The 24,529-nt window shown below is 54.7% G+C and overlaps 1 protein-coding gene across 1 annotated transcript in view; it reads left to right on the top strand.

Moving 5' to 3' along the window:
* The window catches only part of LOC106833747 (BPI fold-containing family B member 1), a 39,997-nt gene extending 19,780 nt beyond the window's left edge, over positions 1 to 20,217 (top strand). The window contains exons 2-16 of the mRNA XM_044748437.2: positions 968 to 1,119; positions 3,646 to 3,787; positions 4,476 to 4,583; positions 5,438 to 5,584; positions 6,342 to 6,423; positions 9,356 to 9,419; positions 11,118 to 11,203; positions 12,200 to 12,379; positions 13,319 to 13,372; positions 13,856 to 14,014; positions 15,349 to 15,416; positions 16,300 to 16,345; positions 16,801 to 16,864; positions 17,828 to 17,904; positions 20,051 to 20,217. Coding sequence (XP_044604372.1) covers positions 1,008 to 1,119; positions 3,646 to 3,787; positions 4,476 to 4,583; positions 5,438 to 5,584; positions 6,342 to 6,423; positions 9,356 to 9,419; positions 11,118 to 11,203; positions 12,200 to 12,379; positions 13,319 to 13,372; positions 13,856 to 14,014; positions 15,349 to 15,416; positions 16,300 to 16,345; positions 16,801 to 16,864; positions 17,828 to 17,904; positions 20,051 to 20,083 — 1,422 coding nt within the window. The 5' untranslated portion in view covers positions 968 to 1,007 and the 3' untranslated portion in view covers positions 20,084 to 20,217. The remainder of the gene's footprint in view (positions 1 to 967; positions 1,120 to 3,645; positions 3,788 to 4,475; positions 4,584 to 5,437; positions 5,585 to 6,341; positions 6,424 to 9,355; positions 9,420 to 11,117; positions 11,204 to 12,199; positions 12,380 to 13,318; positions 13,373 to 13,855; positions 14,015 to 15,348; positions 15,417 to 16,299; positions 16,346 to 16,800; positions 16,865 to 17,827; positions 17,905 to 20,050) is intronic.
* Positions 20,218 to 24,529: the final 4,312 nt, after the last annotated feature.

The following is a 24,529-nucleotide window of genomic DNA, read 5'->3' as shown; positions in this document are numbered from 1 at the left end:
CGGGACACCACGTCGTCTTTAGCAACAAGAACCACGTGGGAGCCAAGCAAGTCAGCATCTTCCCTCCCCCAAGCAGGACAGTCCACAGAGGGCAGAGCTCCCATGGGGGCTTGGAGGCAGAGCCAGGGCGCAAGCTGGAAGCTCAGGACCAGGTTGCAGTTGCTGCCGCTCCGCCCCGTGGAGGGGACAGAGCAGCCAGGGGCCAGAACAGCCCAGCTCCCTTCCCAGGAGATGCCCAGGCCTCTCCCTCTCTCTACCTTTCTCTCCCTGCCTCCAGACAGCCGCCTGCTCCCTCTTCAGCCCTCTTAGGATTGCAGATTAAGCAAACAGCCGTCCTACACCTGAATTCTCATTTCCCTCCTGCCACCAAACTTCCTGTCCTGGGCACACCCCCGGCCCAGGGCAACATCTCTCCAAGTGCCGTCCAGGGTCTCAGGCGGAAGGAGAGGGAGAGCTTTCAGAGAAGGGACACATGGGCAGAGTCCTGAGGGCGAATAGGAGTTCAGCAGGCAGATAAGGAAGGGGAAAAGCATTACAGGAAGCAGGAAGAGCAGGGACAAAGGCACAGACACAGGAGGGAACAGGTGTGTTCTGGAAACCTCAGGCAGGTCGGAATGACGGGGACTTCAGAGAGCAAGAGGGGAATAAGCAGGAGGTGAGGTTGGCCGAGGTTGGGCCAGGAAGGGTTTACGTCCAAACGCCATGACGAAGGGCACTACTTCATTATGCCCACTTGCCAGATGAGAAAACTGAGGCACAGAGAGGTTAAGCTGATTGTCTAAGGCCACACAAAGAGCACCTGGCAGCAGAGGCAGGACACAGACCCAAAGAGTTGGGCTCCAGAGCCCATTCTCCTAACCATTTCAACAGACAGCCTCTCCTGGACTCCGTGCCCCACGTCACCAGGCGTGGTGGGCCTGCCCTTGGCCTCTGTGCTGTCCAACAGGGCCCGCTGTGCTCACCCCAGGTTCTGATGCCTGCCACCTGCTACTACTGACCCCAGGAAGATGGCCAGTCCATGGACCTTCGCCCTCTGTGGTTTGCTGGCAGCCACCTTGGTCCGAGCCACCCTCAGCCCTGCTGCGGTTCTCAGCCTCAGCCCAGAAGTCATTGAAGGAAGTAAGTCTTGGTCACCCAGTCCTCAGCACCATAAGGCAAGGGGCAGGTGGAGCAGCCCTCCAAAGGAAGGAGGGAGTTCCCCATCACTGGGGGTATGCAAGGCACAGCTGGGTTCCCAGGTCCACAGTGAGACTCGAGTGGATGAGTTATAAAGGTTGGGGGTGTCTATGGTCTCAAGAGTCCACAATTCCAAGATCCCTTCTTAAATTCCATGATTCCAAACCCAGCCACTGTGAGCTTCCGTGGCCTGCAGAAGGGATGTGTGGTGCTGCGTGCGACGGTGCAGCTGTCCCCCTACTGCTGTCCTCTAAGCCCACCGCCAGCACACCCCCTCAGAGGGGGACCCAGTGTGCAAGCAGTCCCGGAGCGCAGACCCTCAGCTAGGACTCTGATGGCCTGCAGCTCAGGCGCAGCTCTGCCGCCCTCCAGCTCTGTGGCCCTGGGCAACTCCCCGAACCTCGGTTTCCTCCTCTGGAAACAAATAAGAGGGGCTGCATCACTGGTTGTTGGGATCGTCCAATAGGATAGGAAGTGACAAAAGCTTTTGTGAACTCTAAGGCTGGGCTTCTTGACCCCAGCGGTTCTGACCCTGTGGGTCAAATAGCTCTGCAGTGGGCGGGGGCTGTCCTGTGCCTTCTAGGATGTTTAGCACCATTCTTTGCCCAGTTGTGAGCACCAGAAATGTCTCCAGAGGTTGTCAAATGTCTCCTAGGGCATGGAATCGCCTCAGCTGAGAACCTCTGCTCCAGAACGTTGTCCCCCAGGAGGATGACAATCAGTCGGCCCTGGAGGTCCATGTAAAGCACTCAGAGACCAGCCCTCTGCATGCAGTGGGCCAGGCCTGGGCTGGATGGGCAGGGGCAGGGCCCGGTCCTGTAGGGCCACACAGGCGCTGCCCCCAGAGGAGGGATCCCTGAGCAGGGACCGGGAGCAGAGAGGCAGGGGTGCCCTGGGCCCATGCTGCGAATCACAAGCACAGGGAACTTCAGCCAGAAGGAGCCTGGAGATGAGCAGCCATGGGTTAGGTTTCCCCAGCAGCAGAATCTGCGTTGAGGAGCTGTGGACAAGGGGGTGGCTTAGGAAGTGACTCCAGGAAACCCTGCAGGAGAGTGGGAAGCAAGGCAGGTGAGAGCAAGCCACGTGCCACTGGGAGCTGGAAGTCTGGGCGATGAGTGAGTTGGGGTCGTCAGGAGGCAGGACCCACACAGTAAGCCCAACAGATAAGTTTGTACAAAGAATTATGAGCAGGGGATGGAGTAATGGGGAATTGGCTGAGAAGGAAAAAAGGGTCCAAAGGATACCCTAGGGATGGGGGATGGGGTCTAATCCAAGGACAGAAGAAAGCTGGAGGGCAGAACCCTCCCCAGCCTCAGGGGGAGAGTGTGGTTGAAGCCCACTGGCTGGTGGAGAAACGTCCTGAGCCGTCCCAGGTCAGAGCTGGCCCACAGGGGGCGGGCTGAGGCTAGCGGGCAAACTGCCTACCAGGGCGCTGACCGGCTTCTCTGGGAAGCTGCCCCGAGGAAAGGGGCTGCCGTCGGCTCCCTGGGAAGCCGGCTCTGTGAAGCTGCCTGGAGGAGCTGGGTGCCCGCAGGAGTCACAAGCTGCCCTCAGGAGAGCTGCAGAGCACGCAGCCCTGGGCAGTGACACCACAGCAGCCTGGGGACAGGAGCACCCAGGGCCAGGAGGGCAAGCTCCTTCCTCCTTCCTGTCCTTCCAGAGCCTCTAGTGACACAGCTTAACACTGTGCCAGCTGGCCAAGGAGGACTATTGACAGGGCCCAGTGTCATTGTCACGAGGCAGGCAAAAAGTGTGGCTTTGTTGCTGAGAGGTAAAAACACACAGGGACTCTGGGCACAGCGGGGCACACACATCTGAGTCATCCTGCCAGAGAGCTCGGAGAGCTGGGTGTTTATGACCAGTTCCCATCAGTCAGTGGCTGAAGGCTGTTTCGGAGCATCACCTCTCCAGGCTTCTGACCTGCTTTGCGCACAAGCCAAATGGGGTCTGGCTGCCAGGGGAAAAGCCCCGAAGGGATCAGACCCCAGGGCTCTTATTTCGACCTCTCTCTGCTCAGCACCTGAGGCTCTTTGGCCAACGGGCCCATAGGATGTGGATGCAGAATATTGTTAGCAAGCGTGTTTTGGTGGCAAAACGGTCCCCAAAAGGGCTTCATGGATCCTCCACCTCTTGACTCCGGAAGTGTTTGCCGCTGGCAGGTGGGAGGGATGCAGGTCCGTGTCCCGGGTGTACTGGCCAATGAGCCCGCCCGATGCTCACAATGCTCAGGGGCATGAACGGTCCCCCCAGTGCCCCAGCCTCAGTCCTCACGTGAAAATGACCCATCTGGGCCATCATCCTAGAGGCCACAGGTACACAGTGGGGATGGTCAGGATGGAGCCATCCATACCCTCGCCTTCTGCCCAAGTCTGAGTAGCCCTGAGTGATGCCCCCTCCCAGCCTGAGCCCCTGCCAAGCCATCCTTCCTGCCCCACCTGCTGGGCCCTAATCCCTGGGCTCTGCCTCCAGAGCTGACACAGAAGCTGAAGGACCACGATGCTGTCGACATCCTCTGGCGGCTGCCGCTGCTCAGCACCATGCGGGAGAAGCCGGCCGGGGGCAACCCCATTCTAGGCAGCCTGGTGACCTTCCTCATGAAGTATATCATCTGGTAGGTGGAGCGGAACCACGTTGGGAGCTGGCTCCTTCCCCACACCCCTGCCCAGGACACGCTTTGCCTGCTCAATCGATCAGTCCACAAGCATCAACTAGTGTCAGCCCTGTGCCTGACCGTGAGGAACGGAGCAACGAAGTCCCTCCCTGAGAAGCTCCCAGAGGAGTTAACAAACCATTAGAGACTGACACAGGAACCCTAATGGTGGACCCCAGATGAGGGTCGCCTGGGGTGGGAGGGTGAAGGGATAAGGTGACACTTCCTAGTGGATGGAGGTCACAGGTGAGCCAATGACTCCATGCTCACCAGGAGACAAGAAGACAATGGCGCTCCAGGCAGAGGGACCAGCCTGGGCAAAGGGAGAGGGGGAGAGTTGGTCAGATGGCTGGAGCTCAAACCCCAAGGTGAGGACTGAGAGGTCAGCAGGGCCAGATCCCAGAGGGTCTTACAGGTCAGCCCAAGGAGCAGGGATTCCTCTCCTAAGTGGAGTGGAGGGAGCCAAGGGGTGCTGTGAGCAGGAGTGGAGGGGAGGGATGGAAAGACCATGCTGGGGAAGAGTCAGTGGACAGGACTTGGGTCCAGCTGCTGACTGGGCACCAGGCAGACAGGAAAGATGGAGGAGAGCAGGTTTGGGGGTGATGATTGAGCGTGAGGCGTGAATCTCATCTCTCTGCATCCCATCCAGGCTGAAAGTCACCTCAGCCAACATCCTCCAGCTGCAGATACAACCTTCAGCCGATGGCCAGGAGCTGGTGGTCAAGGTACCTCTGGACATGGTAGCTGGATTCAACACGTGAGTGTCCCCTCGGTCAGGCACAGTCGGCCTGGTAGGTTCATCCACTCATTCCTCCCTTTCCTCCATGGAGGTATCTGGAAAAGAGAGTTCCAAGCAGAGGGAAGAGCAAGTGCAAAGGCCTTGAGGCAAGAATGAGCTTGTATTTTTCAAAGAATGGCAAAGCAGGGGGGAGGGGGAGAGAGGTGGGAGGTGAGGCCAGCAGGCAGCCAGGGCCAAATCTCACAGGGCCTTGGGGGCCGAGGTGAGGAGTGGTTTTACCAAATAGGATGGGAGCCATGGAGGGTTTTCAGCAGAGGAAAGACATGATGTGATGTAACATTTTTAAAGAATCCACAATAATTCAGGGGGAGACAGTGACAGGTCGGCCCAGGGTTTGGGGGCAGGAAGGTGGTGAGAAGTGGTCAGATTCTGGTTTGGAGGTAGGTAAAGACAACAGGATTCAAGATGATTGAATGAGGGGGGAGAGAGAGAAAGACTGGGGAGCCAAGGCTGACTCCAAGGCTTTTGCCTGTGGAGCTGGCGGGACGGAGTGGCCAGCTACCGAGATGGGGAAGGCCGTGAGAGGAGAAGTTTGGGAAGGATCATAGTTCCGTTTTGTACACGTCAAATTTGAGACGCCTGAGTAAGGAGTAGGGTATAAGTTTGGAATCTGTTGGAAAATGCAGAGGATTTAAACCAGGAGAGGAATCACAAACTGAGCCTGGGATAAAAAAAAATTGGGGAGATGAGGAGAACCCAGCAAAGGAGCTTGAGAAGGGCGGTGAGAGAGCCGGAAGACAGAGATGGACACCAGCTTTGCTCCAGCCTGGCGCTGGGATGGTGCTCACGGCATCGGGCACCTCCACCCCCAGGCCCCTGGTCAAGAGTATTGTGGAGATGCACATGGAGACGGAGGCCCAGGCCATCATCCGAGTGGAGACCAGCGAGAGGGGCGGCACTCTCGTCCTCCGCAACTGCTCCAACAGTCAGGGGAGCCTGCGCCTCAGCCTGCTCCGTCGGTGAGTGCCGGCACCTCCCGCCGGGCTCCCTCCACGCCTGGGAGGGAAGCCAGGTGGTGGCCATACCCATTTTACAGATGGAGAACACCGGAGAAAGAAAGGGCCTCCCGACTCTTGATCTGGGGCTCCTTCCAGGGAATGTGTGATGCCAAAGAAAGTTCAAGACATCAAGGATGAAAGTCATAATGGTGGGACTTCAGGCATCATGCGGGGAAGTGGGGCAAACATTTAAACATGGAGAGGCGCTGGCTTCCTAGGGCCCCTCAAAGCACCGCAGGCCAGCTTGGGTGGGGCCATGGGAAAAAACATGCCTAGGGGTCAGGCAGACGCATCTCCTTCATGTCCTGTCTGGTTGACGCTGGGCAAGCCGCCCCCCTGTGCCTCCCCGTCCAGAGCAGAGGCAGAGGATCAGATCAGGCCACAGCCGTGAAGCACTCAGCACAGGTGGGGCACACGGCAGGTGCTTCCCACCCCCCCCCCCCCCCTTAGCAGGAGCATGGGGAGAACACCGCTGCCAGCATCCCAGTGTGCGGCACAAACTTCTAGAGACATCGCCCAGCCCCTGCTCCCTGAGAACGCTGCCACCGTCTACACCTGGCCCAGGGTGTAGACTCTACTCCCAGCCCGTCTCTGACAGGTTGTGTGACCTTGGGCAGGTTCCTTCCTGCCCTGGACTCTGTCTCCCCTTCTGTGAAACGGGGGAGAGGTGACCATCTCTGACCCTTCCTAATCTCTCTCCCCTTCTCCCCTCCGGAAGCTTCTCCTTCCTGGTCAACTCCTTAGCCGACAAGGTCATGAGCTTCCTGCTGCCAACCCTGCCCACGCTGGTGAAAAGCCAGGTGAGTGGAGTCAGGGCCCCTCTGGCCCGCAAAGATTGCTCCCCCCGCGGGGCTGGGGTGGAACTGCAAGCTGGTGCTTAGGGACCTGTGTCTCCTGGAGGGGGGACTTCTGCGCCTGGATCATTCTTTCAGCAATGGATCATTGAGGTCGAGCTAACGGAGCTGCCAGAAGTCGACCAGGAGACCTTGATCAGTGATGTGCTGACAAATTGTTAACAGCTGACTCTGGAGGGCAGAGAGCCCTGATTGTAGCATTTGAGGATTTCTCTGGTATAAACCTCCACGGCCAGTTCAAGCTACTAGCATGATGCCATTGAGCAGAGTTGGGAAGAAGTGCGTAGCAGCACGCTGCTTTATGGTATTTCTACCATACAGATGCGATAGACATAAATATCCTCAAGAGCAATAGATAATAGGAAAATGTAACAAAAATTAGGAACGAATGAGTTTTGAGTTTTCATTAACTCTACTTTTAGCATAATTAATTTAGTTGTAAGTTTACATAATTTAATTTTTAGTAATGTCTGGATTTAGCACACAGCTCAGAAATTCCCCCAAATGTAGCCATTGTTCCTTGCAAACTGGTACAAGCTGGCTCGAGAATACCAGTCAGTGTCTCACACCAATCTGTGGTCTTCAGGGGTCTGTTGCCCACCAGGTCCTTCTGGGTTTATTTTTCTGAGTCAGTAAACACAAGTCAGTCTCACTTCACATGGCCCTTATATGTCACAGGTGAACTAAAACTCTTTAAGTTGGATTCACCCACTTTGACCATTGAGTCCCACTGTAAATTCCAAGATGCAGTCACAGCAGTGGGCATCCTGGGGTTCAAAACACCTCCTCAGATAATTGATAAGTTTATTACGCTAAGACTATTTTGAATTGAAAAGACAATGTGATAACTAAAACAACTTTGGGGGGAAAGTACGTGGAATTCTTCCACTGTAACTTGGCTGCTGTTTTCCCTTTTGCATTTTGCCTTCCAATCCCCATCCACAAGCACGCAGACTTTTACGTGGCTGCACTTGGGATCAATACTATTGGGTATTCCTTAAGTTATGTCTAGTTTCTATGTCATTGTATGATAGTCATAATATTGTCATAACTGTAGCATGTTTAATATGTTACTAAGCCATTCTAGAGAGCCTTCATAAAGGAATCTGAAAGTAAATAACTTTGTAAAATTGGACTTCTGTTATGTGAGGTATTTTTCCTTTTAACAAATCACTTTTTCTATTTAACGGTGGGAGATTCTTAAAGTAGGGCCCAGCAGGAAATTTTTTCCCAGCCTCCAGCAAAATTATAGTTTAACTGGCATCATACTTTAATAGCTAAAAATGTATTTCCTACTAGAAAAGATGGCAAGAACTTGGGATTATAAAATGTTCTTTGCCTAATATCTGTTTTCAAGGGTGAAAAGCCAAATATATTGAACAGCATGAGAAAACTGGCATTCCGTTAATGATCATGGTTTCCCGGCATGATTCACTGGATTTGATATGACGGTCATATGAATATTTCATCTGGCATGAAGGGAACAGGCGCCCCATGTTTAAATCTGGCAGGAGCCCATCTAGAAAATGCTGAAGCCCCTTTCAGTGCAATTATGTGGGTCCCAACTCCAGGTGCACATCAGAACCTCCTGGGAAGGCTTTTAAAAACACAGATATCTGGGCTATACCCCAGAGACGCCTGTGTAAGTGGTCTGGGTGAGGCCCTAGTGTCCCGCAGGATTCTAGCTCCCTGGAGATCCTAATGTGTAGGAGAGTTGAGACCCACTGGTGCAAGTGAGGGGCGGGGAATTGTGGGAGAAGGTGCTGAGATGGCCAGGGACAACTTTCCCACGGGGAACAGACGGTCCCTCAGCAGTGGATGCTGGGAGCCTCTGAGCCCAACTCCTCCACCCTCCCTGGGTTCTGGGTGGCAGAGCAGCCTGGAGCAGGGAACGGGTTTTCAGAGAAAAAGTTAACATTTCTCAAAGGGCATTGTCCTTTCTTGACAGTAAGTTCTTCCAGAAGTTCTTCCACTAGGGAAATTGTACCCAAGACAAAATGACAAAGTCTCAGAGCACTGCCCTGGAAAATGGGCTGCCTAGACCAGAGGACGAGGCCTTTGGGCCCCAAGGGCAAGTGAGTCAAATGTGCAAGCCCCTCCTTAAGCAGAACAGGTGCGACCAGAGTTAGGTTAGGCCAGCGTTTCTCACCCTCGGCACTGCTGACATTTGGGCGAGATAATTCTTTGTGGGAGGGTGCTGTCCTGTGCGTTGTGGGATGTTTAGCAGCATCCCTGGCCTCTCCCCACCAGATGCCAGTAACACACCCTCTCCCTCCAGTTGTGACAACTTTTAGTTCTGTCTCCAGAAACTTCCAAATGTCTCTTGGGGAGCAAAACCCTCCCCTGTTGAGAACCGCTGGCAGTTTTGAGGGGAGAAGAGTTCAGTGGGCAAAGGGACGTGTTGGGGCTCGAAACCCTCAATGGGCACAAAGAGATAGTCCGTGAGTCTGGCCGGGTGTGTCTTGCTGGCCTCTGTGCTAGAGTCTAACATGCAGAAAGAACTCAGCAACGATTTGTTGAATGAGTAAGTGAATGAAGGAATGAATTCTCCATTTTCCTCTCACGGAAAACATGGGATCTCATGAACAAGACAAGGAGTCTGATGTCAAGGGCAGCTGGCGAGCCGGGCACACCCTGGACATAGGGCAAGGGACAAACCATTGCAAAAAGTCCCAGGTGACACTGGGGGCCAGGGTGGGCTCTGAGCAGCAGGGATGGCTCTGGGGGATGAACCACTGACTCCTCAACCCCAAGGATGAAAACTTGGCTGGCCATGGGCACAATGGCGGGACTCAGGCCTGGTGGGCTGGGCACGGGTCACTGTGGGGCTGTGTTCTGGCCCCTCGCTGATGGAGGCCCTGCGTTTGTGCTGTTGCAGCTGTGTCCCGTGATCGAGGCAGCCTTTGAGGACATGCATGAGGACCTCCTGCGCCTGGTGAGGGGTGAGTGCACCACTCTCTCCCGTCTCTTTTACATTGCTGCTGAGCCGGCCCCCCGGCCCTGCCTCTGCCCAGGGCGGGCCTCCCCAGGCAGGCCTGAGCAGCAGGTTGGAGGAGCAGACGGGAATTCACAATTGTGGCTTCATGAGCGCCTACTATGTGCAGGTTTTTATGTGAGCCAGCGGGGGCAGCAGCTGAACCCAAGCTCAAATGCAAACTCTGCCATCGACGCAGTCCGTGACTTTGGGAAAGCCAGCTCCACTTCCTTATCCTCAGTTCCCTCATCCATAAAATGGGCCTAAACTCTCTACCTCACAAGATTGTTAGCGAGGATGAAAAGATTACGGGAAAGTTCCAGGCACACAGCAGGTGCTCTGCCGGGCATGGAGAAGTGCTTACAAGTGTGTGCTGAGTGGATGAATGAATGAATGAGTGAATGAGTGAATGATACAGCCACCACTGTAACCTGTTAGAGAAGAAGGAACCAGGGAGGAGACAAGATGTGTGCTCAGGAAGGAGGTCACTTCTCCCTCCCCAAGAGTAGCAGAGATGGGACGACGCAGGCTTCTGCCCCCACCTCGGAATTCTGCCGCGCTCAGACTCCTCAGAGAGAATTGGTGGGAAGAAGACAATTCTACCGTCTCCTCTTGGGATCTGAAGAAGCTCTTGTAAAGGGCGACGGAGAGGAGGGGGAGAGGAGACGGAATCGATATGCATGGAGCCCCCGCGGAGCCCCGCTGGGCTGGGTATTTCATGGACACTGGCTGACTCTGCAGACAGCTCCATGAGCTCGTGATCACGACCCACTTCACAGAGAAGGAAATGGAGGCTCAGAGAAATTAAGTCATTTGTCCAGGTTCACAGAGGAAATTAGTGACAGGAGAAAGCTTAAACTCAACTCTTCAAGTTCCAAGTCTGGTGTCATTCCGATCTGAGCCGCTTTACTGGGCACCAGTCCTGCACAACCTGAGGCGGGTTTTATTATTTTACCCCCATTGTAAGGTGAGGAAACAGTTTCAGGGGCGAGAAGAGACTAGCCAAGGCCACTGGGGTCAAACGGAAGTCTATCTGGCTCCTCTGTCCCCCAGGGGCAGGGCTGGAGGTCTGGGGAGGGAGAGGAGGTGTTGGGGGCCATGGGCCCCTCAGCGGACCTCCGGGTTTCCCGCAGAACAGCAGGGCAGATGAGATGCTGCCGCCACCTGGAGCCTGAGGAGGGAATGCCAAGGCCACCGCAAGGGATGTGATGGACAGACCCAGACCCCGCCCGGGTAGGGGTGCAAATCAGTCTGATGGGGGAGGCAGAGAGTTATAAGCAACAGGTCTGTTTTGTTCCAAACCAGGACTTTGGCGTAGGACTGACGAGGTTAAGATCCTTTCACAGTGTGACGTGGAGCAAGTCATTTCACTTTCCTGAGCCTCGGTTTCCGTATCTGTGAAATGGGGGTAATGATGAGACCCACCTCCTGAGGTTACTGTGAGGGTTACAAGCTAACACGTGTAGAGCTTCAGCCCGGTATCTGGCGCTCTGCATCTGCTCCATGAATGTCATCGTGATCATCATCGGTGTCATCATTCCCCCTGCGTCTCCCTACTTACCCCCCACGCCCGGGGCAATGATGCAGCCCAGTCGAAAGCAGCCCCCAAACAGCCCTGTCTGATACTGCCCTCCGCCCTAATGGAACTTTCTCCTGTCCCGAGCAGTGCCCGTTTCCCTCAGCTCTGGCCACTTGCAGTTTGACCTTCTGTCTCCTGCCATCAAGCATGATGTCATCCAGCTCCACCTGCAGGTGCGTGTCATGGGACCTCGAGGGTAAAGTGGGGAACTCAGTGCCCTTCTCTGACCACCAAGGGTCAGGCGCCATGGGTCTGTTTCAGGGGCAAAAACGCCACTCACAGTAAGGACACACAGGCTGATTTAGAAAATCTCACAGGCTGAACGTGTGCCGTGTAAACCATTCTGACGGAGGAAGCCAGCAGGTAGAATCCAAGGGCCACACACAGATCTCGACCCCAATGATCTGTCCGCCACCCTGATTTTCCCAGGCAGGGGCCGGAGTGTGTGCTCTGGGCTCTTGGTCTTTCTCCTGGGCGAGCCCCTGCCAATCCCCAAATATCTGGTCACCTTGAACCAAGAGCCCAGGATCGAGACAGATCACTCAAGACATTGTGGATCACGCAGACCTAAGTTCTCTCCCAGCTCCACAGCTCCCTGGCTGTGTGGCTTTGGGCAACTTTCGTCACCTTTCTGAGCCTCAGTTTCCTCATCTGTAAAATGTAGATAATAATAGTGACCAAGGAGAGGATGAAATGAGACTGCACGGGAGCCTGGTAACTCAGCTCCCTGCAAACTGTGGGGCTGCACCCTCACTGGAGCTGGCCTCCCTGAGGGACCAGGCCAACCTGGGCAGCGAGAATCCCAGACAAGCTTCCGTGGACCCCTTGGAAAACTGCAGCATCAAACACTTCCATCCATTTTGTTGCAAGTTTGAGTTTTCCCTTCATCCAAAGGGTTTGTCCGGTATCTAAATTGAAATCTAAATGCCAAATAAGACATCTAGGCTTGAAAAAGTCAGAGGTTATCTGAGGGGTCAGGTGGAGTAGATGTTGATTGGCACCTGAGATAACTCATCACCTATGGCAAGGCGTTGAATTCCAGGCTAAGCTTCCTGGCAGCAAATGCAAAAAGGGAAACAGACTGAATGGTGTCTTTTCCTTCTAGGTTGTTACTGGGTAAGTTGTGGAGTTAAAGTTCCCAGCCAACTCTCTGCTCTGTGTCTCCTTAGGCCAAGTTGTTGGACTCACAGGGAAAAGTGACCAAGTGGTTCAATGAGTCTGCAGTCTCCCTGACCATGCCCACCCTGGAAGGTGAACCTTTCAGCCTCACCATAAGGCAAGATGTGGTGAATGCTGCAGTCGCTACCTTGGTCCCTCCAGAAGAACTCATGGTCCTGTTGGACTATGTGGTAAGCCTCAGCATGGACAGAGGATGGGGCCACCTCTGCTGTATCATGGGAATATCCTGAATCAGTCAGGGCACAGGAACCCCCTAAGCCCCTGAGCAGGAATCCCCTGTCAGGCTCAGTTTAAACACCTCCAGTAATGGAGAGCTCACCCCCTCCTCTAACAGACCTTGCCTCTGACATAGACATCTAAAGCTGAAAATTTCCCTTGGGGACATCCATCCCCAGTCCCAGTTCTGCCCCCTGGAACCTGATACACCTGCTTTCTCTACCAAGAACAGTCCTGTCAAGCCAAAGGCGTCAGATACTGAGTGGTCCAGACGTGGCAGTTGTGCCCCTGCCCTTCACTATGGGGCCCACGGCAGACATCACTAATCGATCAGGGCCCTCCTTTCCACGGAACCTAGATGCCAGCACAGCCTTAGAATCCTTATCAACACAGCTCAGCAAGCAGTACCTCATGTCAACCAGAGTGTGCCACTCCTCCAGGGTGACTGATGAGGAAACTGAGGCACAGAGAGGGAAGGGTTGGCCCAAAGTTATGTGAGGGCATCAGGACTTCAGGTCAATTGACAGACAACAGGTGACCAAGCTCTTGAGGATTAGAACTCAGGGTAGGGGGCTGGGATGGTGAGACAGGAGGAGTGGTCACCAACAACCACCTTCATGACCACAGTAAGAACTCGGTCACTTCTCTATGTCCTCTGCGAGCAGGGAGCTTCCCACAGACCCCAACCACCACCAACCCACAGTGAAATTCCAGGCCAGCGGGGACCCCATGCCCCACAGCAGCTGACACAGGGCTGTTTTCCACCAGTGACAGACAGGTGGCCTGGACTACCAGGCCCACCCAGCTTTTCCAGGGCTCCCAGCAGTGGGTCTGCTGGAGGTGTGTCTCGCCTCTCTGCCCGCTGACCTGCTCTGGTCTCCTCTCATCCTCAGCTTCCTGAGCTGGCCCTCCGGCTAAAGTCGAGCATGAAGGTGATCAGTGAAACGGTAGGTCTGTTCCCATCTGCAGCTTGATGGGTGTTTGCTGGGGTCTGTCCACTGGCCTCTGGGGAATAAAATATGTGTAGGTCCACCCTCCTTCCTTCCAGTACTGGTGACTTTGACAGACTAAGTCCCTGTCCTCACGGAGATTTCAGTCTAACAGAACAGTCTGACTCGAATCAAATAATCAGACAGATAATAGTTCGGTTGCAAGTGTGGTGAAAACAGGGCAGCTTCTATGGGTTATGAGAGCGTTACTGGGGCGCCTGACACAGTCTGGAAGACTAGAGAGGGCCTCCCTGGAGGGAAGGGTATTCCAGACAGAGAGGGCAGCAACAATCCCTTCCAGGATCTGAGAGAAGGACAGTCTGGCTGGAGAGCAGAGAAGTAGCAGGAAGGCCAGGAAGGTGGGTGCAGGTCGGGCCCCCCAGGGCCTGTGAGCCACGGTGAGGCATGTGGGAGGCCGCAGGTGGTGTGATGTCCTTCCAGGCTGCAGATCAGCTTGGACCCACACAGATCGTGAAGATCGTAACTCAGGAGACCCCAGAGCTCCTTCTGGACCAGGGCAGAGCCAAGGTGGCCCAGTTGATTGTGCTGGAAGTGTTTGCCACCAGTGAAGTCCGCCGCCCCTTCTTCACCCTGGGCATCGTGAGTTCAGTCGTCTGAGACGTCGGGAGCATCCTGGGGAGCCTCCTGTCCACTGCTCCTGTCCAGCCCTCTTGCTTTGATAAATGTTTCCACCTCTCTTGTCACCCAGCAGAGAGGGAGTGGGGGAGCTCTCAACCAAGAATCAGGAGCTTTGGGGGCCCGACTCTGACTCTGTGACTTATTAGCCGGGCCTTGTGTACCCACCTTCTGAGTCAGTCATTGGCCACCAACGGCCCCAGGGTAGGAGGAACTTGACCTCCCAGAAGGGCAGCTCCATGTAGTGAGGGCCGCTCTCCAGGGAAGGGACAGCAGTGAGCTGTTAGCAGCAGCACTCAGCAGCTGAGCAATGGATGCCCCATCCTATGGAGGGGGTCTGAGCGGGGCACCCACTGTATCCACTACTGAGAGCGCAGGGTAGAGAGAGACGAGGCAGGGTTCATGGCTGGGTGCCAGAACTGTGCCTAACCAAGGAGTCTGGGTGGCACCTGGTGGGCAGAAGGAGGCTCATGTTGACACTCTCCTTACAGCAGGGTTACCATGTACAGCTGTGCAGGTTGTCCACACACAATTTCAGGGGTGCCACTCACCAAGACTACAGGATGCTTGATGCCCTGGCTTCCTGCTTTGAAGGATACTCCTATCGCCGGACCAGCAGTGGGAATGGACTGCCGGGCCAGCCCCACTCCCTGGTGACCTGGCCCTTCTGTGGCCAACGGCAGGCTCTTTTCAAAAGGCCACCCAGGGCTGCCTGCACAACAAGCTTGTTCTCTGCATGCAGCTGGCCTGGAGCTGGAGCCTGGCTCTCTGCCCTCAGGCTCACCGCAGCCCCAGGCCAAGTTGATGTCTATCTTTGGCACCCGCATTTGAGACCTGGCTTAGCTTCTGACCTTTCCCATGATAATAATGGTTAACATTTACTAGAGGCTTACTGATCTTTGTCCCTCAGTTTCCCCACCTCTACAATGGGGTAATAATAGGAGCCACTGCATAGGTTGTGAGGATCAAAGGAGATGACCATATAAAGCTCTTAAAACCATGCCCGACACACAGTGAGGGCTCCATGCATATTGCCTGCTGTCATCATCATCTTCATCCTCGTTCCTCACAACAGTCCTATGCGGTCATCTGTCAATGGGGAGAGGGTGGAGGTACTGTCCCATTTAACAGATGAGGAGAGTGAGGCCCAGAGAGGTCCAGCCCTTTCCCAAGGGCACAGAGCCAGTAGCTGAGATTCAGACGTGTCAACTTGACCCCAGAGCCTCCTTACAGAACCCCACACCCCACTCTTGCAGCATATTCTTAAAAGAAAGGGGCCTGGGCTTTTCTTGTTGCAGGAAGCCAGCTCGGAAGCGTGGTTTTACACCAAAGGTGACCGACTTATGCTCAACCTTAATCAAATCAGGTAAACAGGTGAATCATTATGAAGATTCTGGGGATGAGAACGAGTCTCGCCTCATGACCATCGGGTTCTTTAAATGCCCAGTGCTTCGAGCCTCTGGCTTGTGGGCCTCCAGGGAAAGTTGCTCCAGGATGCGCAGGGAGGCCGCCCCTCCTGGACTGTCCCGCTGTTGGGCACTGAATGAGAGAAAGGGAAGGAAAGGGAGGCGGCCTTGCAGCAGCCATGGGGCAGGCCGACCCCGACCATGCGAACGGCCTGCCCAGCACCATCTTCTTGGACTTGGGCACCCATTGTGGATGCCTCCAAGACAGAGGCAGCTACAGTCATGCCCGGACACTGAGGCCCCATGGAGCCCAGGCCAGCAGCGCAGGGCTCCAGCTGCCTGCCCACCTTCTCCCCTGCCCCACTGTCCCCCTGCCGCCCCAGAGGGAGTTCAGGGGCTGCGAACTGGAGCCTCCTGAGACCAGTCGAGCCCTCAGATATGTTTTGATCAGCCCGCATAGGGTTAGGTTTTTTTAAATATAAGCTAGTTGTCAACTTATAAAGATCAGAATATCTAGCCCCGTGGGCCTGCATTCCTACCTGGCAGCAAATAGTTGAGCTGGGAACAAGGTGCCCCCTTAGAAGAAGCCTGAGCTCCCCAATTCACCTTGGTCCTCACTCCCGGGGGTGATTTTTCTGCTCTTTTAGCCACTATTTGTTTCCTCTCTCTGCCCTGCCACCCCACTACAATGTAAGCTCCATGAGGCAAGGATTTTATTTGGTCCACGGCCATATTTCCAGAGCCTGCACTGTGCCTGGGGCAGTAGGTGCCCAAATCATAGTTGTGGACTGAATAAACGAATGGACTCTGAGGGGCCATTCTCACAGGCATCTTCTGTTGCAGCACCGATCGAATCCACCTGATGAACTCCGGCATTGGCCTGTTCAACGTGAGTATTAACAGATGGTCCCTGGAGACACGGAGGATAGCCCAGGATGGGCCATTTCAAAAAGATATATTGCTCAGGACCTGCTTTGAACGAGGCCCCCACAGGCAGCCCCGTGATGGGCTTGCTGGCTTCCCCATTATCAGCCAAAAAGTCCAGCCTCCTGGCTCAGGCATTCACTGAGTGCCTAACAGAGCAGTGGAACAGAACAGAGCAGAGCCATGGAGCCCCTGAGTGTGGGACAGTGGGGGCATCTCTCTAATTTGCCCTAATCCCCCACCCCCAGGCCCAGGGCCTGCTGAGTTTGTGCCACCCCCAGCCTCTCCAGTCCCCTGGGAGCCCTCGCAGCTCTGACCAGCAGGGGACCTGGGTCCCAGCATCTCCCTGGCTGCCCTCGAGATGGAATGGCTGGGAAGACTCCAGATTCAGTCAGGGTGATGGTGTTCTTTCTCTCACAGCCTGAACTTCTGAAAGACATCACCACTGAGATGCTCACCTCCGCCCTGCTGCCGAATGAAAACGGTGCGTCCTTTACTGTCCCACCACATGCTCCCCAGGGCTTCACGGGCAATGCTTTCCTTCTGCTGCCCTCCTCTCCATGTGGGGCCCCTTGCATTCATTTCTGTCCAGCCTCAGAGCCTGGTTCAAATCCCGTCTCCTCCAGGAAGCCTTCCCAGTCATCCAGCTGGAAATGACCTCTCCCATCCCCAACTCCCCAGCCCCACTCCTTTACTCGTGGCGGAGCCCAGGCATGCCACGATGCACCAGGCGATGCCTGGCCTCACAGGCCAACAGTAGGAAAAGACAGAGTGTCAACAGCCAACCAGGGCACACTCCATGTGCCTCAGGCAGGCCTGGGTTCAAGTCCTGACGCCCCTCCTGCTGGCTGCCTGGCCTTAGACAAGCTGCTTTGTCATCCTGAGCCTCACTTGCTCCATCTGTAAAATGAGAAATAAGAGTACCTTCCTCAGAGGCATAAAGAAGATGATTTTGCAGGGAGCAAAAAGGGGTGCCAGACAGTCGGTGCTCAATGTTTCTTAGCCACAGCTGACGTTGGCATTGTTATCTGTGTCACTAGGGTGGAAGCCAAGAGAAAAGGTGGGATTACTCTCATCAAGCCCCCAGTCATGGGGATGGGGAGAACTTGGAACCTAGGCCAACCCTGCCTTTTTCATTTCTTTATTTGATTTGAGTTGGAGATGTCAAAATATAGATCCCTCTGCTGTGGATAATGGGAGCTCCTGATGTCTCTGGAGCAGAAGCGTGAGAGGATGTGAGGAGTCAGCCAGAAGCCAGTGCTGGAGGCAAAGGGTGGGGAGATGAGGCTGAGGGATGCTGGGGCCAGAGAATGTGTGAGCAGAGGCAGAAGGCATGGTCTGAATCAGGCGTGCCAGGTCCCAAGCCTCCTCTCGGAACTGTGAGCCTGCCCGCGGCTGCCCAATGCCACCGCCGGCCACCAGTGTCTGACCACATTTGTTATTTCAGGCAAATTAAGTTCTGGGATCCCAGTGTCAATGGTGAAGGCCTTGGGATTCGAGGCAGCCTCATGTTCTCTGACCAATGTGAGTAGAGCCATGTCCTGCCCCAGGGAGGGCAGAGTTGCTGGGAGAGCCCTGGGCTGGGAGGTGGGGCCTGTGTTCCAATCCTCGCCCCACTGATCACTCCTGGGGGACCTTGGGCAAGTCCCTTTCTCCTCTCAGGGCCTCACTTCCTCATCTGGAAGTGTAAGGGTGCGACTGTCCTAGCCTGGGGTAAATACACCTCCAGCTGTTTCCACCCTACCTGTCATTCATTCATTCATTTGTTCATTCATTCAGTAAGGCCTGGCATGCAGTAGATGCTCAATAAATGCTTGCTGAGCAAATGACTCTCCGTGGCAGCTGCTGGGAGGGGAGCTGTAGCAGCATCACCCCAACCCCTGAGTATTATCATGAATAATATTAACAGCCCGTAACTTTGTACCAGGCATTCAGGTATAGGCAGCATCTCACACAGTCTTCACACCCGCCCTATGCGGTGGATCCCGTTACAATCCCCATTTTACAGACGGGCAAACCGGGGCTCAAGGATGGCAAGTCCATCTCCAAGGTCACACTCCCAGTAGGTGGCAGAGTCGGACTGGCACCCAGCACCTGTCCTGAGAACCCCCTGCTTTGAGCCCCAACCTCTGCAAGAACCAATGACGGTGAGATGGGCCATCTCAGTCAGCCAGCCAGCAGGCAGTTGCTAAGCACCTACTGTGTGCCAGGCACTGATCACAGCAGCGAACAAAACAGACCAAACCCCAGCCCTCTTGGAGTTTGTATTCATCAACAAGTACGAAAATCCACGGGTGACTGCCACCCTTCCATGGTCAAGGTGTCCAACCCAAGGCCAAGGAGGACTTGGGACCAAACCTTTAACTCTCATTACTCCTGATTTTCCCAAAGCTGTGGATTGGTACCACTGAATCCCTGAGCTGTTTAGTTCTGGAGAAATCCACAGAGGAAAGGAAGTCTCAAAAATGCCCCCAATGGGATTGCATTTGGCAGGAGGGTAGGAAGCTTTGTTAAATGGCTTCAAAGGCAAATTAATATTTGACATATTATCAGCTGCCCACCTCAAAAACCGTGTCCACCATTCAGCTGGCTGTGATGGAGAATAATGAGAACGGTACTATGGATGGTACAGAGGCCGAGAGTCTAGATTCAGGGACCAGAGGGCTGGTTCAAATCCCAGCCTTGCCTCTCTCTAGCCATGGACTTCAGGCTGGTCCTTTGGCCTCTCTGAGCCCAGTTTCCTCATCCATAAGACCCAGCAGATGTCCGAAAACACAGGTCATGCACTAATGGACGACATTACAATAGTCCCATTATAACGTAAGCAGTTTATCTCAGACTTGTACTGCACTGGATTCCTGTTGGATGGACAAGTGGCGTCCACAAAACTGGATGGCTGGAGCTTGGTTCATTTCTTGTAGCTCTCCTTGGGGGGCATTTCGCAACTTTCCTCGTTTTAAAATCAACTTGCGTAACAAAATCCATCACGTGCAGTTTGTGTTGGGAAGGTATCATTTCACTCTTTGGATCTGTTTCCAAATTTCCTGTTTTGCTCTCTTCATTTGTTTTGGGCTATCAGCATATTGATTTCCTTTCTATAGTTTTATAATATGATATTTTAAAATTGAGTCAAAGGGCTGAATAAATGGATAGACAGAAGATAAGGCAAGCGTGGTTTAAAAAGTTAACGGAATCTAGGCGGTGGGTATGCAAGTGTTCACTGCAAATTCTTTCAGCTGTACTGTATGTTTGGAAATTATAATAAAACGTTGGGGGAAATCTAATAGATTAAGTTCCTTGTATAACACTCAGTTTCAAAAAAAAAAAGAGGCAGACCGTTGTCAACATTTTACCTGCTGGGTCCCAGGGGACCCCCAGGAGTCTGCATTCTATACAACTTCTCGAGGAGTTTGGGGGTCAGCCGGGCTTGGGGACAACAGCCCTGCACAATCCCGCTCTCTGCGTGCAGGTGCTCTGCCTGTGGCCCGACCCGGGCAGAGCGTCACTGCTCACACGCAGACCCTGCTCCTCTGACCCTTCCCAGAGTTCTGTGTGCGGGAGTTCAGGATCATGACCCCCAGTGCCGGCGGTCACCTTGTGGAAGACCAACGGGCATAAACCACAAGGAAGGAGGGAAAATCCCCATTTGACTTCTCTCCTCCGATTCCAGGACGCCCTCGTGGTCACCCCGGCCTCCTCGTAGAACCCCGGACCGCTCTCCTCTCTCCCGGTGAAGACTTGGGCGGTGGCCATCCAGGGTGGGCTGGGTCCCAGTGGGAGTGTGGGAGCCAACTCTGTAGACTGCCCCTCTCTGTGAAAAATAAACACTTGCCTGTGACTCCTGTAGTGTGGAGTGCATCCTTGTCCCAACTCAGGAGTCTTTTTGCCCCAGCAGCCTTGGGGACTGGACATCCAAGCCACATCTGGGTCATTCAGACCCCTCTGAGCTAGTCGGGGCCATGTCTGAGCTCTGTGTGGGCCACATCAGACCACATGTGGATAATGTCCGGGGTCTCGGCCACCTCCCTGGGCTTCAGGAATAAGAAAGCCTGTGGTGCCCTCCATGTTGGCCTCAAGACCACGTATGGTGGGACAACCTCGCTGGCGGGGGATGCATGTTGTGTTGATCTTGGCGGTGTCGGGGGTCGAGGGCTCTGAACAGCATGACTCTGGAGGCAGACTCGGAGTTCTGGCCTGGCCCCTCAATGGCTGGTTGACCCTGGGATGTGGCTTCCCCTCTGTGGGCCTCAGTTTCCTTCTCTATAAATGGAGAGAATCATGTCCCCACCTTGGACAGCTGTGGTGAGGATGAAATGAGAGAGAAGGGCTCCCAGCACATGGAAGGTGCTCAAACAACGTCCTCTGTGGGTGACGTCATCATCACTGCTGTTACGTGGCCTCCGGGATGCTGGGCCTTATCACTGAAGGCCCTTCCCACTTGGACAGTGCGTGACTGCCATTGTCTCCCTGGCCTCTCTGATGCCAGCAGGTTCAGGACAGACAACAGGGCCCCTGTTCTCTAGCCTCTGGGCCGGCCCCAGCACACAGAGCCCTTCAGTTACACAAGGAGCCCTGCAGGAAGGGGCAGGTGGGTGTTTCAGGAAGAGGCATTCCCCAACTTCAGGGCAAAAACAGGCATCAGAACGGCTGGCGGCCTGGGAAGGCAGTGGGATGAGCTTCTCCAATCTAAAGGACACGGGCTGGGATGAGAGGGACGCAGAGGGGCCAGGACAGGAGCCTGTGCGAGGCGCCTACACCAGGGCCCGCGAACACTTGCTGGGCAGTTGCTCAGTGCAGGCCACGTATCCTCGACTCCCAGCCACACTCTGTGGGCTGCGTCCCACACATCACAGTCCTTGACTTTTCTAAATCATATTAAACCTGGGTTTGACCCCCACTCACAAGGGAGATGAGAACGTCGAGCTCCATCTTGTCTGGGGAGGTCTCTTCTGGCTCCCTAGGGTCATATAGGGTCTGCTGGGGGCCGGGGGGCTTCCGAGGAGCCTGGAGGATGGGGCAGGGGCTCTGGTCTTGGGTCCCACCTGCCCCAGTGAAGGGATGTCTGTCCCAGCCCACACGATGCTGTCAGAGGCAAGTGGCTCCGACACCAGCCAAGCTGGGCTCTTCTCCAAAACAGCTACGGCCACGGCTTCCAGGTCCTGGGGCTTCCTGGAGGTTGCTGAATAAACAACCCCGCCTCCTCCCCCCTCAGGGGCAGGGAACAGCGCCACACTGGCTCCCACAGCGCCCCAGCGGGCCTGAGCCCCAGGTGCCCGTGGGACGACTTGCTTGATGACACACCTTTATGGGCTCCTCCTTCCCCGCCTCACTTTCCCTCCCTTACCAGCGCCTCCTGGGATCAGCTCCCCAATCAGCTCCCCGATCTCAAATCCTGGTCTCAGGGTCTGCTTCTGGGGACCCAAACCTAGACAAGCGTTTGCTCCGAGCAGGTGCCGGGCTGAGACTGAGCCTGTGGCCCATCTCCAGGTCACTGTCAGCCCCAGGTGATTGCCACCTGTGAGGACACTGGCCCGGTGTTGTCAGATGGTTCAGGTTTTCCACAGTGTGAACTCTACTTTTAATGAACTCCCCTAGTTTCTCACTTGAGCCCTCCATGCCACCGCAGGCCACTGGCCTGTGACTTCGGGCCTCGCCCTTGGGCTGTGGCTTGGAGTGGCCTCGACACGCTGCCCCTGCAGGATCCTGTGGTTCAGCGTCATCAAGAACATTCACATAGGGGTACGGCTGGAGCAGACAGGGATCAAGACCCGCGTGGCCTTCGACGACTGCCACACCCCACCAGGGAACCTGAGCATCGAGGTCCTGGAGCAGTGAGTACCTGCCCACTCCTGTGCGCCCACCGGGCAGAGGAAGGTGCCCAGCCTTCCTGCCCCACAGCGGCTGCTCAGCCCCTCGCTGAGACGCAGGGCTGGGGCTGCCTCTCCCAGCCTTGCTGTCTACAGTCACCAAGGGCATCAGGGACAGGCTCAGGCCACAGCTGCACACACCACGCACCAGCATCTCCAGCCTACATGCTGAACATCAAGGCTAAGAGCATGATGTGTCCACCCAGGTCAAATCTCAGCTTGACTGCTTCCCATCGCTGGGGCCCTGGCCAAGCTATTTGATGTCTAGGAGCCTCAGTTTCCTTACCAGTACAATGGGATTGTTCACAGAACCCAGCCAACATGGGGTGGTTGTGGAGAAGAGATGAGCCAACCCATGTGACCCACTTAGCACAGAACCCGCTACATAAGGTGGCCACTATCTACGATGCTTACATTTACCCAGCACAAAATCTACCTCCTTCAGGAAGCCTGCCATGACTTCCACTGCCAGGTGTGATCTCTCCTTCCTTGACATTCCCAGAGATCTTTATCAGAGAGAGAAATAAAGAGACAGAGGCAGAGAGGGAGAATCAAGAATGAATAAAGAATTGTAGGAGAAAGTCAGAGAGAGTAAGCAAGAAGGAGGGAAAAACAGAAAAGGAAAGTGAGGAGAGAGAAGAGAGACACCAGGCGAGAAGGAAGCAGCCTCTCTGAGCTTCCAAGTTACGCAGCCTGTCTGGGCCTTCCTAGCCCTGCCCGAGACCCCCTCCTCTACAATGACATCCTGTCCTGCCTCTACACCAGCAAGGAGAACCTCGTTGACCCCCAGGACTCCACAGTGAGTGCTCGAGGAAGGGGAGCGATGCCGGGAGGGGGCACATAACATTATTGTTCTATTTTCCACATGAAGAAACCAAGGCCTAGCTGGCAGACATGCTTTCTGAGTGGGCCTAGGTAAGTCACTTCCCCTCCTCTGGAGCACTCCTAGTCAGCATTCAGAACCCAGTGCAGAAGTTCCCTTCTCTGGGAGGGCTTCCCTGAACACCCAGGCTCCTCAGTTATTCCTCTCTTCCTTCATTCATTCTTGCATTCATTTATGCTGCAAGTATTTACTGAAGGCCCACTGTGTGCCAGGCCCTGTTCACACAGGGTCTCTGCCCTCGTGGAGCTCAGAGTCTAGTGGGGAAATAGAAACTGAACAAGAAAACAGTCAGATAAATAAAGTAATTCATCTTATAATAAGCAGAGCAATGGATCAGTAAGTGGCTGGCAGAGATGAGAGGGCTACCCTGGACGCTGCAGTCAGTGCAGACATCTCTGAGGAGGTGGCTTGACTGGTGACAAGGAAACACACACAGAGGTCTGCAGGAAGAACAACTTCCAGGGCAGATGAGGGGATCAGATGAGGGAGGGACCCAGACCCATCACTGCTCAGAAGCCCCCAGCAGCTCCTCACCGCACTCGGAACAAAGTCCAGTCTCCTCTGCAGCTCCCAGGGCCCTGTGTGATCTGGCCCCTGGCCGCCTCTCCAGCCGCATGTCCTCACCCACTACACTCCAGCCTCACAGGTGGGGCTGGTCCCCACCACAGGGCCTTTGCACATGCAGGTCTCTCTGCCTGAAACGCTGTCCCTCCTCTGTTGGTCTCAGTGCAAATGTCGCCTCCTGAGAGAGCCCCTCCTCGACCACCGCATCTAAATGTCTAAAGAAAGCTCTCCCCTGACCCCCGCCTTCCCTCTCTCTCTGTTCTTTTCCCTTCTGAACACTGAGCACACTGTGCATATGTGTGTGAGTAAAGTTATATATACACATACACACACCTGTATGTATACTGTGTGTGTTTATTTATTTAACTTTGCGTGTTCACTGTCCCCCCATTTCAAGGGCAGGGACTAAGGATGGTATACTCTGTGAAGGGCACACAGTGGTGCTCAGTAAATGTTGAAGTGTGAAACCCTAAGATCCATATCTGGAGGAGATCTAATGTAGTTGTTCCATTTTTCACATGAGGAAACCAAGGCCCAGACAGGGAAAGTGACTTTCCCAAGGTCCCCCAGCAGGCGGGATCAGGACTGGAGCCAGGTCTCCTGCCTCCCCCTGCCCTTCCCTCCATCCCACACAGGTTGGCAGCTCTGAGACAGCTGGAAGTAAACCCTGCAATTCTACGTCTGCAGAGATTCTTACAGCAGTGGGCAAGGACATACGTGCAAGGCGTCTTTGCAGCCTCACTTGTTATAGAGTGAAAAATAAAAATCTAGGTGTCATCGATAAGGAATTGGTAAAATAAGTCAGCTTATGTTCATACAACGCACTATACTAGGC

This window comes from Equus asinus, chromosome 15 (assembly GCF_041296235.1).
Source record: "Equus asinus isolate D_3611 breed Donkey chromosome 15, EquAss-T2T_v2, whole genome shotgun sequence".
NCBI classification, from domain to species: domain Eukaryota; kingdom Metazoa; phylum Chordata; class Mammalia; order Perissodactyla; family Equidae; genus Equus; species Equus asinus.
Note: the sequence above shows the minus strand (reverse complement) of the source record. Positions and strands in the feature narration are given on the sequence as shown.